The 15000-nt window shown below is 46.5% G+C and overlaps 1 protein-coding gene across 4 annotated transcripts in view; it reads left to right on the plus strand.

Annotated features, from left to right (window-relative positions):
* anks1b (ankyrin repeat and sterile alpha motif domain containing 1B) overlaps positions 1–15000 on the plus strand; it is a 276364-nt gene that overhangs the window by 73534 nt on the left and 187830 nt on the right. For 3 of the 4 annotated variants that reach the window (XM_076296682.1, XM_076296680.1, XM_076296681.1), the window contains exons 5-6: positions 2207–2282; positions 6703–6804. In XM_076296682.1, coding sequence (XP_076152797.1) covers positions 2207–2282; positions 6703–6804 — 178 coding nt within the window. Of the gene's footprint in view, positions 1–1214; positions 1488–2206; positions 2283–6702; positions 6805–15000 lie in introns of those variants that run through there. The other variant, XM_076296684.1, reaches the window with a different exon arrangement.

Raw genomic sequence — 15000 nt, forward strand, 5'->3', positions numbered from 1 at the left:
TGTGTGGGTGGGTGGGCGGGCGAGAGACTGAGAGATAAAGTTCACATGGCTGTTTGAAAATCAGTTTGGGCATAATATACTGTGAGTATGTATCTGAATGAGGTGTGTCTGTGTATGGGTATGTAATTGGGAGACAGTGTGTGTGTGTGTGTTGTCATGTGCTGGTGAGTGTGTGTGTGTGTGTGTGTTGTCATGTGCTGGTGAGTGTGTGTGAAAGGCAATGTGCACCCCTTGCATATGGCTGGTGATTAAACCTGCGTTCTCCACCTCCATCTGAAAGTGAATGAATAATGCATCACACATCACAGGGAGGATCTCCCCACTTCTCTCTCTCTCTCTCTCTCCTCCTCTCTCCCTCCCTCTCTCTCTCTCTCTCCTCTCTCCCTCCCTCTCTCTCTCTCTCTCTCTTCTCCTCTCTCTCTCCCCCTCTCTCTCTCTCTCTCTTCTCCTCTCTCTCTCTCTCTCTCTCTCTCTCTCTCTCTCTCTTCTCCTCTCTCTCTCACTGCTGATGATTGGCGTTTTTTCTCATGGCTGTGTGGGCAGGTGGAAAATCCAGAGTGCAGGCTTCAAAAGGCACTAATGAAGATGCCAGCGAAGCACACACACACACACACACACACACACACACACACACACACACAGATTTGGGAAAGCCTTTGGACTGGAGAATGTATTTTGACAGGGCGGAGAATCTCTCTCACACACACGCACACACACACACACACACACACACACACACACACACACACACAGAGGCACACATGCACACAGACACACACAATCACACACATGCACACATACTCACATTTGGGAAAGCCTTTGGACTGGAGAATGTATTTTGATAGGGTGGAGAATCTCACACACACACAGACACACACACCCACACACACACACACAAAGAGAAACACACATGTATCCAGATAGCATAACCATGCTGCAAAGGGTTCCTCAATTCCTGGAAACTCTAGCGAGGGTGAATTGATTTCCCCTCCCAGTGACATCACCAGCTAATCGCCATGGGAAACGGCGGAAGGAAAGGAAAGGGGTCCTGAGCGTGGAGAGGGCTGTGTGGGAAGGGCCACTTCCTGGTCCGTTGTGAGCACGCTCAGTGCTCATCCTGAGAGCGGGCCACTCTCATAGTTAGCCTTGGGACAGCACTAGTCTGCACGACCATCTTCTGGACCGTCCAAAGACGCACATACGAACACACACACCCTCTTTGGAGAACGCGACTTTGTCCAGAATTCCTGGATCTGGCTGCGGGTCCAGACTCTGGACGGTTCTGGTTCTGTGCCTCAGGTTACAGCTGTAGTTCAATCGGTTCCCCATTTGGGTTCCTGTAGATTGGTTCCTCTGGGCTGCAGTGTCACTGGATTACTGACGATTTCTAGCGTGTGCTTGAACTGGAACTGGACATTCTGGACACGACTGGAGTTGAAACACCCTCACACACCTCTGCGACCGGTCCATAATGTTGCGATGCAGAGGTACGAAATAATGGAACTCTGGCCGTCAGCTGGCAATACCGCCCCAACCGTAGCAGCACCTGTGCATGGTGCATTAGTGCATTACGTTCCATATGAGGATTTATTACAGGGTTGGAGCAGCTGCTAAGCTCCAGATGAAATGGATCCATAGGTGGAGAGAGGGGGACTGAATGTGTGTGTTTGTGTGTGTGTGTGTGTGTGTGTGTGTGTGTGTGTGTGTGTGTGTGTGTGTGTGTGTGTGTGTGTGTGCATGTGTGTGTGTGTGTGTGTGCATGTGTGTGTGTGTGTGTGCGTGTGTGTGTGTGTGTGTGTGTGTGTGTGTGTGTGCACTTGTATTTACACATGTACTTACATATGTGTGTGTGTGTGTGTGTGTCCACATTTGTAATGAGCTCCTGTGTGATGTCCTGATGGGTTAACATGAGGTGGTGGAGATACACAATGAAGTGTTAGGGAGTGTGTGACTCCCACTGCAGCTTGTTAAAATGACCCTCACTTTCTTTCTCTCATCTCTTTTTCTCTGTCTCTCTCTCTATCCCTCTCTTTCTCCCTGTGCCTTTCCTTTCATCCCTCTTCACCTCTTTTTTCTTCCCTTTTTCTCAACACCCCACTCTCTCTTTTGGACCTTCTCCATCTCTCTCTCTCTCTTTCTCTCTCCTCTCTCTCTCCTCTCTCTCTCTTTCTCTCTCTCTCTCTCTCTCTCCCTCTCTCCCCTACAGACAGAGAAGGGCAGTGCTCTGCATGAAGCGGCTCTCTATGGGAAGATTGATGTAGTGCGACTCCTGCTTGACTCAGGTAACTTTCACTCCTCTCCGTTTGTGTGTGTGTGTGTGTGCACATATGTACTGTGCTTTGTGGGTGAGTTTGTGAATTGAGTGAATAGGGGTGAGGACAAATCAGCCTTGCATCTCACACAGATACTCACTTACCTTTTACACACGCACATACACACACACACACACACACACACACACACACACACACACACACACACACACGCACACACACACGCACACGCACACGCACACGCACACGCACACATAGACTTTTGCTCTTTCCTGTCTCCAAACCCAAATCAGAAAAAGCTGGGGCTTTGTGTAAAATGCGAATAAAAACAGAATGTAATAATCTGCAAATCTCGTAAACTCATATTTAGTTGCCAAATGTTGAAAATGACAAATTTAACTATTTCATGGAAAACGTATGTTCATTTTGAATTTGATACCAGCAACACATTTTTTTAAAGTATATATTTTTGGGGCTTTTATGCCTTTAATGCGACAGGATAGTGGAGAGTGACAGGAAGTGAGTGGGAGAGAGAGTCGGGGTGGGATCCGGAAAGGACCGTGGGGCAGGAATCGAACCCATGTTGCCGGCGTACGGTGCAGGTGCCCCAGCCAGTTGTGCCACGGCTGGGGCCCAGCAACACATTTAAAGAAAAGCTGGGACAGGGGGTAACAAAATGCTGGAAAAGATGTGTAGTGATAAAGATAACAAAAGGAGGAATGCTGGGGTAACTGGCCAAATAATTGTGCATGAAGAAGAGCATGTCAGAGAGGCAGAGTCTCTTAGAAGTAAAGATGTAGAGGTATTCATCACTCTGGGTATACCTGTGTGGACAAATGATGAAACAATGTCATTTCAATGCTTCATCATCTACGGTACATAATAACATTAAAATATTCAGAGAATCCAGAGGAATCTTTGCAAACTAGGGATAGAGCTGAAAAACAATATTGGATGGCCGTGGTCTTTTGGACCTCAGATGGCACTACGTTAAAATCAGACCTGTTTCTGTAAAGAAATCATTGTATGGGCTTAGAAAAACCTCTGATAATCATTGTCTATGAGCACAGTTTGATACTCAATTTGAGAAATGGCAGTGTAAACTTTACCTTGCAACAGCCAAAATTGTATTAAGACATGATACAGAAATACAACTGTCTTATCTGGGCCTGAGCTTGTTTAAAATGAGGTAACATGGAAAAAGGTCCTGTGGTTAGACCAGTCAACAATGTACAACAATGTACAATTCTTTTTGGATATCATGGACTCGTCTGGCCTATAGAGGAGAAGGCCTATCCAAGTATCCAACCTATCCAACTTGTTTTAGTGCTCAGTTCGAAATCCAACATCTATGACAGTGTGGAGGTACATTAGTGCCTACAGCATGGACATCTTGCACATCTGGCAAGGCACAATCAATTCTGAATGATGTATACAGGTTTTGAGCAACATATACTGCCTTCCAGGCAATGTGTTTTTCCAATGAAGACCTTTAATATTTCAGGAAAACAATGCCAAAATGAATTTCCTTCATATTTAAATAGTATTTTTCCATAGAGGAAGAGTCCAGGTGCTAAAATGTCCTGTCTACAGCCCAGACCTGTCAAATTAGGTGCATCATGGAATAGAAAAACATGATTAAGAATACCCATACTGCTGAGCAACTGAAATTCTATATTGGCATCCTTTATAATGTTTCATTCTCAAAGCTCTAGCAACTGGTCTCCTCAGTTCCTAAACATGTTGAAGCAGCACAGTGTGCCCCCATCCAAACTTTTTTTGAAACATGTTCCTGGCATCAAATTCAAAATGAACATATGTTTTCCATGAAATAGTCAACATTTTCATTTTCAACATTTGATATGTTGTCTATGTCCTTTCTGCTGCTAAATATGGGTTTACGAGATTTGTATATTATCCCATTCTGTTTTTATTTGCATTTTACACAACGTCACAACACAACTTTTTTCTGATTTGGGGTTGTACATTTCTCTCTTTTGGTTGGTTATGCGCCCAGTCCAACAGTGTGAGCTTGCAAGCCAGAGATCGTATCACTCTTCCTCTTCCATACAGAGAAACAGAGGGATTGGGAAAAAGATGGAGAGAGAGACTGAAGAATAGATAGACAGGAGAGAAAGAGAGTGAAAACAGGGCAGTCTATATGGTGGTTCTAGCGGCACTAGCGTTAGCAAGATGGGCAGGATGTTTTCACACACAGCTGGCGTGGCCCTGGGCTGGGGTGAACTTTGACCCCCAGGCTTCTCCGCCACCCCCCTGCACGTCGCTCACCGGGCGAACTCAGCACAGGAACTCACATGGACATCCGGCTGGGTGGCTGTGTTTAGATTTTTTTTTAGATGTAATTAAAAAAAGAAAATGTTTTTTGGGTGACTGCCAAGCCTTCGGATATGGATGTGTCTGTGTGTCTCAGCGTGCGTGCGTGTTGTGTGTGTGTGTACGTGTGTGTGTACGTGTGTGTTTGTGTGTGTGTTTGTGTGTGTGTGTGTGTTTGTGTTTGAGAGACAGTGAGCGAACGAGCAAGCAAGAGAGAGAGACAAAGAGAGAGCCAGCTGTCTACTTGTAAAGGTCAGATCTTGATGTGATATTGTAGAGATATTGCAATGGGGTTGCCATTGAGCATCGCTCTCTCCATAAACCTGCCCCAAGGCTCCCTCTAAAGCGGTCAGTCCCGCTCAAGACCAACACATCACTACCCTGGCAATGAGACTCCTGCATGGAAGCAGGACCTTTAGCTGTGGAAGTACAGGAAGGGAGAACAACTAAGCTTATCTCGTCTTAGTGAAACAAGATGCTTTATCATAGTTCATGCTTTTCTGTGCCAAGTACAACATTTCCTGATAGTGGTTATCTTCAGTCAGATGCAAGCGGTTTACACGAAAAGAAAAAATATTGTAGATGCAAAGATATATCAACAATAGTCAACATTAGGGAAAGGTGCAGTGCCTGATTCTGGCAAAGTTGACTTTTAAGCCAATCAAATACACTCTGACCTTCCATGCTGCCATAGCAACATTGTTGATTGGCTAAAGTAGTGTGAGGCTCTAATTAAGTGGGTTTCTCATGTACAGATGCAGGACTATGAGATGTATTTGAACGCATGCTCTGGACTTACAGTTAGAGGAACATGTGGAGAATTTAGGTGATTTGTACAGAGAGTGTCATGGAACATAATCAAAGACTTCTCCTTTAATGAAGCAGGAATCTGTCCTATGTTTCTTTATCTGTGTGTGTGTGTGTGTGTGTGTGTGTGTGTGTGTGTGTGTGTGTGTGTGTGTGTGTGTGTGTGTGTGTGTGTGTGTGTGTGTGTGTGTGTGTGTGTGTGTGTGTGTGTGTGTGTGTCTTCACTGACCTCTTGTTACATTGGACTAACATTTGACTGACATTGCGGCAGCATCGGCGGGCCATTCAGCAGCGGGGCTCTGTGATTGGCTGGGAGGGCTGGAGAGAGCTCAGACAGTGATGCCCCTCACTGCAGTCAGCTAGCTCATGGCTGTCTAATCAGTCTGTCAGATTCAGCCTGGGTAGGACAGAAAGGCACAAAGGCACCCACTATCACACATACAAGGCAAATGCATGCACACACACTCTCACACACACACACACACACACACACACACACACATACACACACACACACACACACACACACACACCCACACACACACTGTAGCTTCACTCCATCATATCATAAAAGATTCTAAGATTCATTCAGACTAACAAGGAATACAGATTTCCAAAACTTACTTGGCTTGGCTTGGACACAAAGCTGCTCCTGCTGCTTAAGTATATCAGGAGGCCATATTCTCACATCCTTCATTAACGTCCAAAGAGTCTCTGAAAGGAAGGCCAGCAGAAGGAATATCGTCTCCACTTTTTTTGTGTTGCGCTGTGCCCCCCACCACATGCCTGCACGGGCGAATGTAAACACATGCAAATGCAAAGATTAAACAAATAATGCTGTAAACAAGCATGGATTTGTATACAGTATGTGTGTAATTGCTTGTGCGCAATGCTTTAGTTCACTAAGCCAGACTGTAAACAGCAGGACGGCAACCTCCCGTGCTCTATTTTTAGTGTGTGTTCAGTTCAGCTGCGGGCTGAGGGAGTGTGTGGGTGTGTGTGTGTGTGTAGGTGTGTAGGTGTGTATGAGTTCATTTGTAACAAGGTATTTTGTGTGGTTGTGCAGAAGTGTGTGTTTATGTGTGAGTGTGTTGTGTGTTGTGCATAAATGTATTCATGCATTCATGTCTTTTATGAGAGTCTTCTCATGAGGTTGTATAAGGTGTGTTTATGTGTGTATGTGTGTGTGTGTGTGTGGGGGGGGGGGGTTAGTATTTGTGGTATGAGTGTGTGTGTTCATGCACATGTCTTTCTATGTGTGTGTCGTGTGTACTGTTTCGTTTCTCAGGGATTGATCTGAACATCAGAGATTGCCAGGGGAGGACAGCGCTGGACATCCTCCGAGAGCATCCGACACAGAAATCACACCAGATCGCAGGCCTTATTCAAGGTAACACACATACACACGCAAACACACGCAAACACATGCACACACGCACACACACACACACACACACACACACACAAACGCACACCTTGCACAACTTTGTAGCACTTTGTGTAGAAAAACGTTTTTTTAATCCATTTCTCTGTCTTACACACACACACACACACACACACACACACACACACACACACACACACACACACACACACACACACACAAATGCACACAAACTCCTTTTATATGCCTCTCTTCCTCTCTTATTATCGCAGCATGTTGTAAAACACTTCACGGCCCCTTTTGCTCTTAAGTACCCTATCCAGTAGCTGAGAAATGCATTCCCAACACTACTCTCACTCACACACACACACACACACACACACACACACACTCACACACACACACACACACACACACACACACACACACACACACACACACACACACACACACACACACACACACACACACACACACACCCACCATGGGGTTTTGCCTGTTGTCCCCAGTCCACCCTGTTGTTTAGAGAGTTCTTTAGAAGACGGATGTGTGCTGATTGATAAAAAAAAAAAAAAAAACTCTTCAGGAAGTTTATCTGAGATTAAAGAACAATGGGATCTCTCTCTCTCTCTCTCTCTCTCTCTCTCTCTGTCTGCTTGTGTTCAGTACTTTTGTGCGTCTGTATTTTTTGTATCTTTTTCATATGTGTGTGTATGTGTGTGTGTGTCCTCCATCCCTCTATTGCAAGAGTCCTCTCTCTTTCTCTCTCTCGCTGCTCCATAGAAAGTCAACATCACTTCAGTCTGTGTGCCCACCGCTGTCAGATTACAGTACTGGCCCCTGGCCTGCTACCCAGTACCTAGCTGAGTTTGCTTTGGACTGAGTCTACCTCCACACTGGGCTGCCAGAGCTGGGCCAGAGCTCAGCCACACCTGAGCCAGACCTGGCCCAAAGATCCACTCGGTCCACTCCTGAGTTGTGTAGCAAGCAGGACCAGCTGTCTCTTCCCCCCCCAAGTACAAGTGCATTCACACAGGGAGAGGCTAGCAGTCTTGTGGCCATGGAAGACCATGGAATGTTAATGGAATTCAGCCACTTGTAGCGGTTACAGACAAAATAACAGTTGTCAGTGTGAAATGTGGCACAACAAAGTTAAACTAAATGAAACATTCTCAGGTGGTCATCGATGGGCGATAGGGGAATCCCTCTTTGCTATACACCGTCTGAATGAGGCTCACGTGTGAGTGGGGCGGAATGCAGGCATGGTTGTATATGACCAGTCTGGTTTCTGGACGCTGGTCAGGCTATCAGCCCCCTCTTTAGCCAGAGGGTCTGGGGGTCAACTAGAGACCAGAGAGTCCAATCTGACCAGAGAGTCCAGTCTCTGGTTGGCCCATCAGTCCCCCCCTCTACTGGCTGCCAGTGCTGGTGTGTCTGGGTAGGAATGACGCATCACACATACAGTACACACACAGAGACACACAGACAGCAGTCTGGGGTTTGTCAGCCAACAGTTTGGCTCTGTATAGAGAAACTATGCAGGATGCACCAGAGACACCCAACCACCACACGCACACGCACACGCGCACACGCACACACACACACACACACACACACACACACACACACACACACACACACACACACACACACACACACACACACACACACACACACACCACACATCTGTGATAGCTACAAAATCACAGGTTTGTGGAAAGTGTTCATGATCTACAGCTTACAGGCAAGCCAGGGCCTGAGCTGTGTTGAGAAATGTCTTTCTATGACTGTCCAGTTTTTTTTTTTTTAGTCATGACACAATCGCTTAGACAATGCCAAGCTCAACATGGAGTCGGTCAAATTAGCCGCTGAATTACTCTTGACAGCTCCACACTCGCTGTCACTGTCATCGTCGTTGAGTCTGGCTCGATTGTTACCCCGGGCAAACACAAAGTGATGCCCCCCTCCCTCCTTCCTTCCTCCCTTCCATCCCTCCCTTCCATCCCTCCCTTCCTCCATCCATCCATCCATCCCTCCCTCCCTCCCTCCCTCCCTCCATCCCTATAAGATGGTCCTCTGGTATTGAGGGGTAGAGAGCCCCTCCAGTTATAAATCAATGGCCACTGCCCACAGACTGTTGGTTGCCTTAGGCAACTGCCTTTGTTATCTGCTCTATTCTGTCATCTTGAAAGGTGCATTATAACATAAAATGCATTATTGTTCCTCGAATGACCACTGTTTCTCTATTCTCTTACAGTGTAAAGTAGGCCTACTGACAAGCAAGAGATTCCTCTCTCTGTGTCATCTGTGTTGTGCAGGGATGTAGTGGAGGCTAAACGCAAGTAAACGTAGTTTATCCACCTCTGAAATTTCAGAAATAGAGTTTACCCACCTCTTGTTAGAGTTTATCCACCTCTCAAAAGAGTTTATTCACTTTTAACATTCAAAAATCACATTGTATTATCCAATATTATCCTATATTCCCAATATGTACACTCATCAACACTCTAGGAAACATTTAATACCACTGGCATTGTTATAAACATTGTACAATGACCTCCACCATCATCAATCATGTTGTGAATGCCTTTTTCAAAAATCCGATACCGCATGGCGCAGTCCACCTCACCGAGATTGCAGAATTCATGGTTTACCCACCTCTTATTTTACCACTACATCCCTGGTGTTGTGTGACAGTTATGGTCCCACACCGGACGCTGCTACAGGAGGCAGGTGTGGTAGCGAGGAGGATGAACCCATGGGTCCTAGTGCCTGTCACTAACGGCTCTCTAAAGGTGTCACTATAGTGAGGTTTACTCAATTCACTGCACAAGTGCTGTACCTGCTGGCAGTCACTCCGTGTGTCTGTGTGTGGGTGTGTGAGCCACTCTGTTGAAGATTCTTGTTGAAATATACATACATACACACACACACACACACTCTCTCTCTCTCTGCTGCCTGAAACACACATGAGTTGGAGGGTTTGTGTCTGTCAGTCTTACAATAAGAAAAGCTAAACAAGTCTCCAAGTCTCCAGAACGCCTCCACCTAAGTGACCAGCAGTCCATCAGAGGTTGAGGGGCCGTTTACACGACGCCGTTTTTTGTGAAACCGGTGAGGTTTTGTTAACGGTTACGCCTTGCGTGTACACAACGCCGGCAGTTTAGGAGACTGAAACCGATAGTCTTTGAAACCGGCTTCCGAAGTGGGAACTTTTGAAACCGCCGGCTAAATTTCGCCGTGTAGACGCCTGTAGGTGCGAAGCCGGCAATTTTATGACGACATAGCCCCAGCTCTCAACTCAGCCACGGCACTCGACCTGACACGCTGCTTGTCTAAACAAACCAAACCATTTATTTATCATATTAAAATATTTTTTCTTTCCCCTTTCATTATTTATGTGCACAATGTAGCCTATCAGCCTTTTGTGGCTAAGTTAGAAGCACACGTTAGCTTAACTTAGTTTAACATTAGCTTACTGCATGTTAGTGTTTTCTAATGCAATGCGTAGGCTAGGCATTTGAAATTTCACATAGCAGTCACATACCTTGAAAATGAACTTTATTAGTTTAACAGTTGAATTGAAGAGAGAGGTGTGTGTGTGGTAGTGTTAATTTTGTCACCTATTTTTAATTTAGTCTTAGGGCCTGTCCACACGGAGACGCTTTTTAGGTTAAACGCAGAGGTTTTGCTTCATCTTGGCCGAGCGTCCAAACGAATCCTGTAAACGCACTGCCCGAAACCGCACTTTTCTGAAACCTGGTCCCAGAGTGGAGAAATCTGAAACCGTAGCCCGTTTGAATTCGTTTAGACAGCGAAACCGCACATCCTGCTTGCGTATCGATGATGTCATTGCCACACCTCAGCTGCCCTGGACTTGCACTTATAGTATTGCCTAACAATACTAGTTTTCATACATGACATTACCTACGATTACACTCTGTAAGATAAATATCACAACTGGTGCTGCGCAGCGCCGATAGCTTATGACTTGGTGGACTGAACACTGTTTTTCCCGGTGTTTTTTTATGCATTCTAGCTACTGTCAGTGACGCGAGAGAACTTAAGTTATTAGGAAAGTGCGGTGTAAGTTTAGGCTACATTAATTTGTGCGTAGTGCCAGTGTCATTCATTTATTTTACATGTCTTACAACATATATACATGCATTCACAGTCGAGTGAAATCAGATATAAGCATACAAAGACGCTTAGAACTCACGTTAAGCCGATGGTAGCACACTGAATGCGAATGCGCGATTTGATGCAGGCAAAAGTATTGACTGTTAACGAAGGTTTTATAGCAATAGTATAAATGTGGCGACAGTATAGCCTAGAACTTCGGTAAGCCTTGCGTTTAGTAGCCTAATTGCAGTGATAGCCAAAACTAATGTGAATCACGGACTATCCTACAACCAAAGAAAGTAAAGGTGATTAGTAGGCCTACCTGCATTAGCCAAATAAAGGACGGGACTGCACCCTTCACAAACCGTAAAATAAAGTTTATTAGTTCCCTGTCGCAGGAACTGCGACCTATTACTCAATGGGACTTGATCGCCAGATTATGTCATCCAATCGAAACTCTACAATCACGCCGAATGGCTGATGGACGCGTCAGCACACGCAGAGCCCGCCCCCAAGGCGAGGCTATAAACTCCACTGACGCTCATCCATCTTCCTCTTTCTTGCTTCGCATTGCTCATCCCATACGAAGCTCTCGTCGAATTTTTCCTACAAGCACTTTCGTTAGGCTACCAACTCATTTGTATTTGTGTTCCTTAACACTAATACTGAGTGCCTGCGAATCTTTTGTATTGTCATCGACAAAGATGTCCCGCGCTTACCCGGACCTTAAACAGACACTTAATGATACGCAAATTTCGAATGCTCACACCCCACCAGTTGGTCAGGTGCATTCGTCCAAACGATTGGTTCATAATCCTGGATCTGAAATCGGCATACTTTCATATTCCCATACACTTCAGACACAGGAAATTTCTACGATTTGCGTTTCAAGGGCAGGCTTACGAGTTCAAAGTCCTAGCGTTCGGACTTGCCCTCTCTCCCTTCGTGTTCACGAAGTGCGTGGAGGCTGCAATTGCGCCTCTACGCCACCAGGGTGTGCAAATTTACACTTATTTAGACGATTGGATCCTATGTGGACAGTCAATAAAAGAAGCCTCTCTTCATGCCACAATGATGTTGTCTCATCTAGAGAGGTTGGGTTTCGTTGTGAATCACGCAAAGAGTGTGTTAACACCGGCTCAGACTGCTTCCTTTCTGGGAATGGAATTGAATTCCAGGGAAATGCTCGTCCGCCTGTCACCAGAACGAATAATGAATATAAAAATATGTCTCAGGATTTTCCGAGTCAAGCAGCGAGTGTCATCGCTCACCTGTCAGAAATTACTGGGAATGATGGCAGCTGCGGCAGTAGCCCTGCCAATGGGCCTGTTGCATATGAGGCGTTTTCAGATGTGGTACGCCTCACACAAATTTCACCCGTCCAGGGACAGGCACTGCCGGGTACTAGTCACCCCCCAGTGCATGAGGGCCCTAGCTATCTGGAAGAACGACACCTTCCTCCTCAGGGGGGCGCCGCTGGGTGGCGTGTCACGCCGTGTGACAGTGACAACAGATGCATCAACCACAGGGTGGTGTGCAATCTGCAACGGTGTAGCAGTGAACGGACGTTGGTCTCGGGAGCGAGCCAAGTCACACATAAACGTGCTGGAACTCCTCACGTTCATGCTGGCGCTCCAACATTTTCTCCCAATGTTGAGGGGTCAGCATGTTCTTGTCAGAACGGACAACACCACAGCGATTGCTTACATCAACCACCAGGGCGTGCCGCCTGCTCTTATGGACAGAGAGACAACACATTCTCTCTCTCCGGGCGGTACATGTACCAGGGCATGCCAATGTGGGCGCAGATCTGCTGTCACGGGGCAACCCGCGTGCGGCAGACTGGCGTCTACATCCTCAAGTGGTGGAGGAGATCTGGGCTCGCTTTGGCAAGGCCGATGTAGATCTCTTTGCGTCGCGGGAGAACACACAGTGCCCCCTGTGGTTCTCGTTAGGGGGGGACGAGCCGCCCCTGGGGGTGGACGCGTTGGCCCACCCATGGCCGAGGGCGCACCTGTATGCCTTCCCCCCAATAGCTCTTCTCCCCCACAGTGCTCGGTCAGTGTAATCTTGTCCTTCCTTCACGATTTACTTGAACAGGGGAAGGCTGCCTCCACTATCAAGGTATATCTGGCAGCCATATCCGCGTGTCATTTTGGCATCAGTGGCGCGAGCCCAGGCTCGCATCCGCTGGTTTCTCGATTTATGGCAGGAGTGAGACGTATTAAGGTTTCCCACCCTACTCTTTTTCCGGCCTGGGACCTGTTGGTGGTGTTACGTGCGCTGTCAGAGCCTCCCTTTGAGCCTCTACAGTCCATAGATATTAAAATGCTCTGGCTTAAGACTGCTTTGCTGCTGGCATTGGCATCTGCAAAGCGGGTGGGTGAGATACATGCTCTCTCAGTACATTCGTCTTGTCTGCGCTTTTCAGCAGGTGGTGAAAGAGTAGTTTTGTGCCCTAATGCTACTTTCACCCCAAAAGTCGTCACTACTCCTTTTCAAACCCAGTTAATTGAACTGTGTAGTTTCTCGCCGCCGCCATTCGCTTCGGCAGAGGATGAGAGGATGAATAAGTTATGTCCAGTGCGTGCCCTGCGTCATTACTTGGATGGCACAAAGGGGGTCAGGCGCTGTAATCAGTTGTTTGTGTGTTATGGGGCAGCCTCAAAGGGTAAAGCTCTATCTAAGGACAGGCTTGCACACTGGATAGTTGAGGCCATTGAAATTGCCTACAGGAGCCTCGATATGGAGCCGCCGGCGGGGTTACATGCACACTCCACAAGGGGTGTGTCATCGTCGTGGGCTCTTCACAGAGGCCTGTCTGTGAGCGACATCTGTAAAGCAGCTGGGTGGAGCTCCGTCCATACTTTTGTACGGTTCTACATGCTGGATGTGTCAGGTCCTTCGGTCTCACAGGCAGTGTTAGGAGCTAGTGGCACTGAGGCCTGCTCTGATGTTGCATAAGCACTTGGTTGTATATTGCATGTGGTTTCTATCACCCATGCTAGGATATACAGGATAATGCATTGTTGTCCCCTGGTTACACCCTCCCCCTTATAGCACGGGTGGTCAGGGGTCTGTTATGTCTTGGTACTGTGTTATGACAGCATATTTTGTTCCCTCTGCATCGACACAGTTCTGTGCGTGTATGGATGCGGTCCCATTGAGTAATAGGTCGCAGTTCCTGCGACAGGGAACGTCTGGGTTACAGATGTAACACCGGTTCCCTGAGTAGGGACCAGACCTATTACTACTTAAGCACAGTGTGTCTCTGCTGAGGGGCTCAGCAGCGAAAGAGGAAGATGGATGAGCGTCAGTGGAGTTTATAGCCTCGCCTTGGGGGCGGGCTCTGCGTGTGCTGACGCGTCCATCAGCCATTCGGCGTGATTGTAGAGTTTCGATTGGATGACATAATCTGGCGATCAAGTCCCATTGAGTAATAGGTCTGGTCCCCCGGTGTTACATCTGTAACCCAGACGTTTTACAGTTGACTACAGTTGACAGTTCACCATCAGTCCACACAAACAATTCTGGTTTCCTTGCACTAGCCATTTGGTCGTAGCCTATTCTGTCTGTTTGTAAAGCGCAAGTTTTGGTCAATTTCTGTAAAGAAACAGTGCCACCTATAGGCCTGGGGTATGAAGTAACGTGTTGAGTCGTGTTGAGATGGATCCGTTTGGATGCAAATATTCTTGATGCGGTTTCAGGGAAGACGGAGGAAAAAAAGATCAGTTTCGTACGTGTGGACTAGGCCTTAGTCTTGTGACAAAATGTCCTTTTTAGTCTTTGTCATATTTAGTCACACAAATATAATTTTTGTTTTTGTCAAGTTTTAGTCGACTAAAAGTCTCATCATTTTAGTCTAGTTTTAGTCAAAAGAAAACTAAAGGTATTTTATTCTTAGTCAGCTTTAGTCAAAACATTTTAGTCTTCTTTTTTTATAACAAATTATTTCTGATTACCATTTGAGTCAAATAGTGTTTTACACATCTCAATTTTCCAACAATATTGTGTGTCCACAGGGCTACTCGTCTGTTATAATTACTCATTCTGATTTTTTGTCAGTCAGTATGTTTACAT

Source organism: Alosa pseudoharengus, unplaced genomic scaffold (assembly GCF_046254945.1).
Source record: "Alosa pseudoharengus isolate Yale_2024_CS ecotype anadromous, Long Island Sound unplaced genomic scaffold, YU_APseudo_1.1 YU_APseudo_1.1_scf_20, whole genome shotgun sequence".
In the NCBI taxonomy this organism is placed as follows: domain Eukaryota; kingdom Metazoa; phylum Chordata; class Actinopteri; order Clupeiformes; family Clupeidae; genus Alosa; species Alosa pseudoharengus.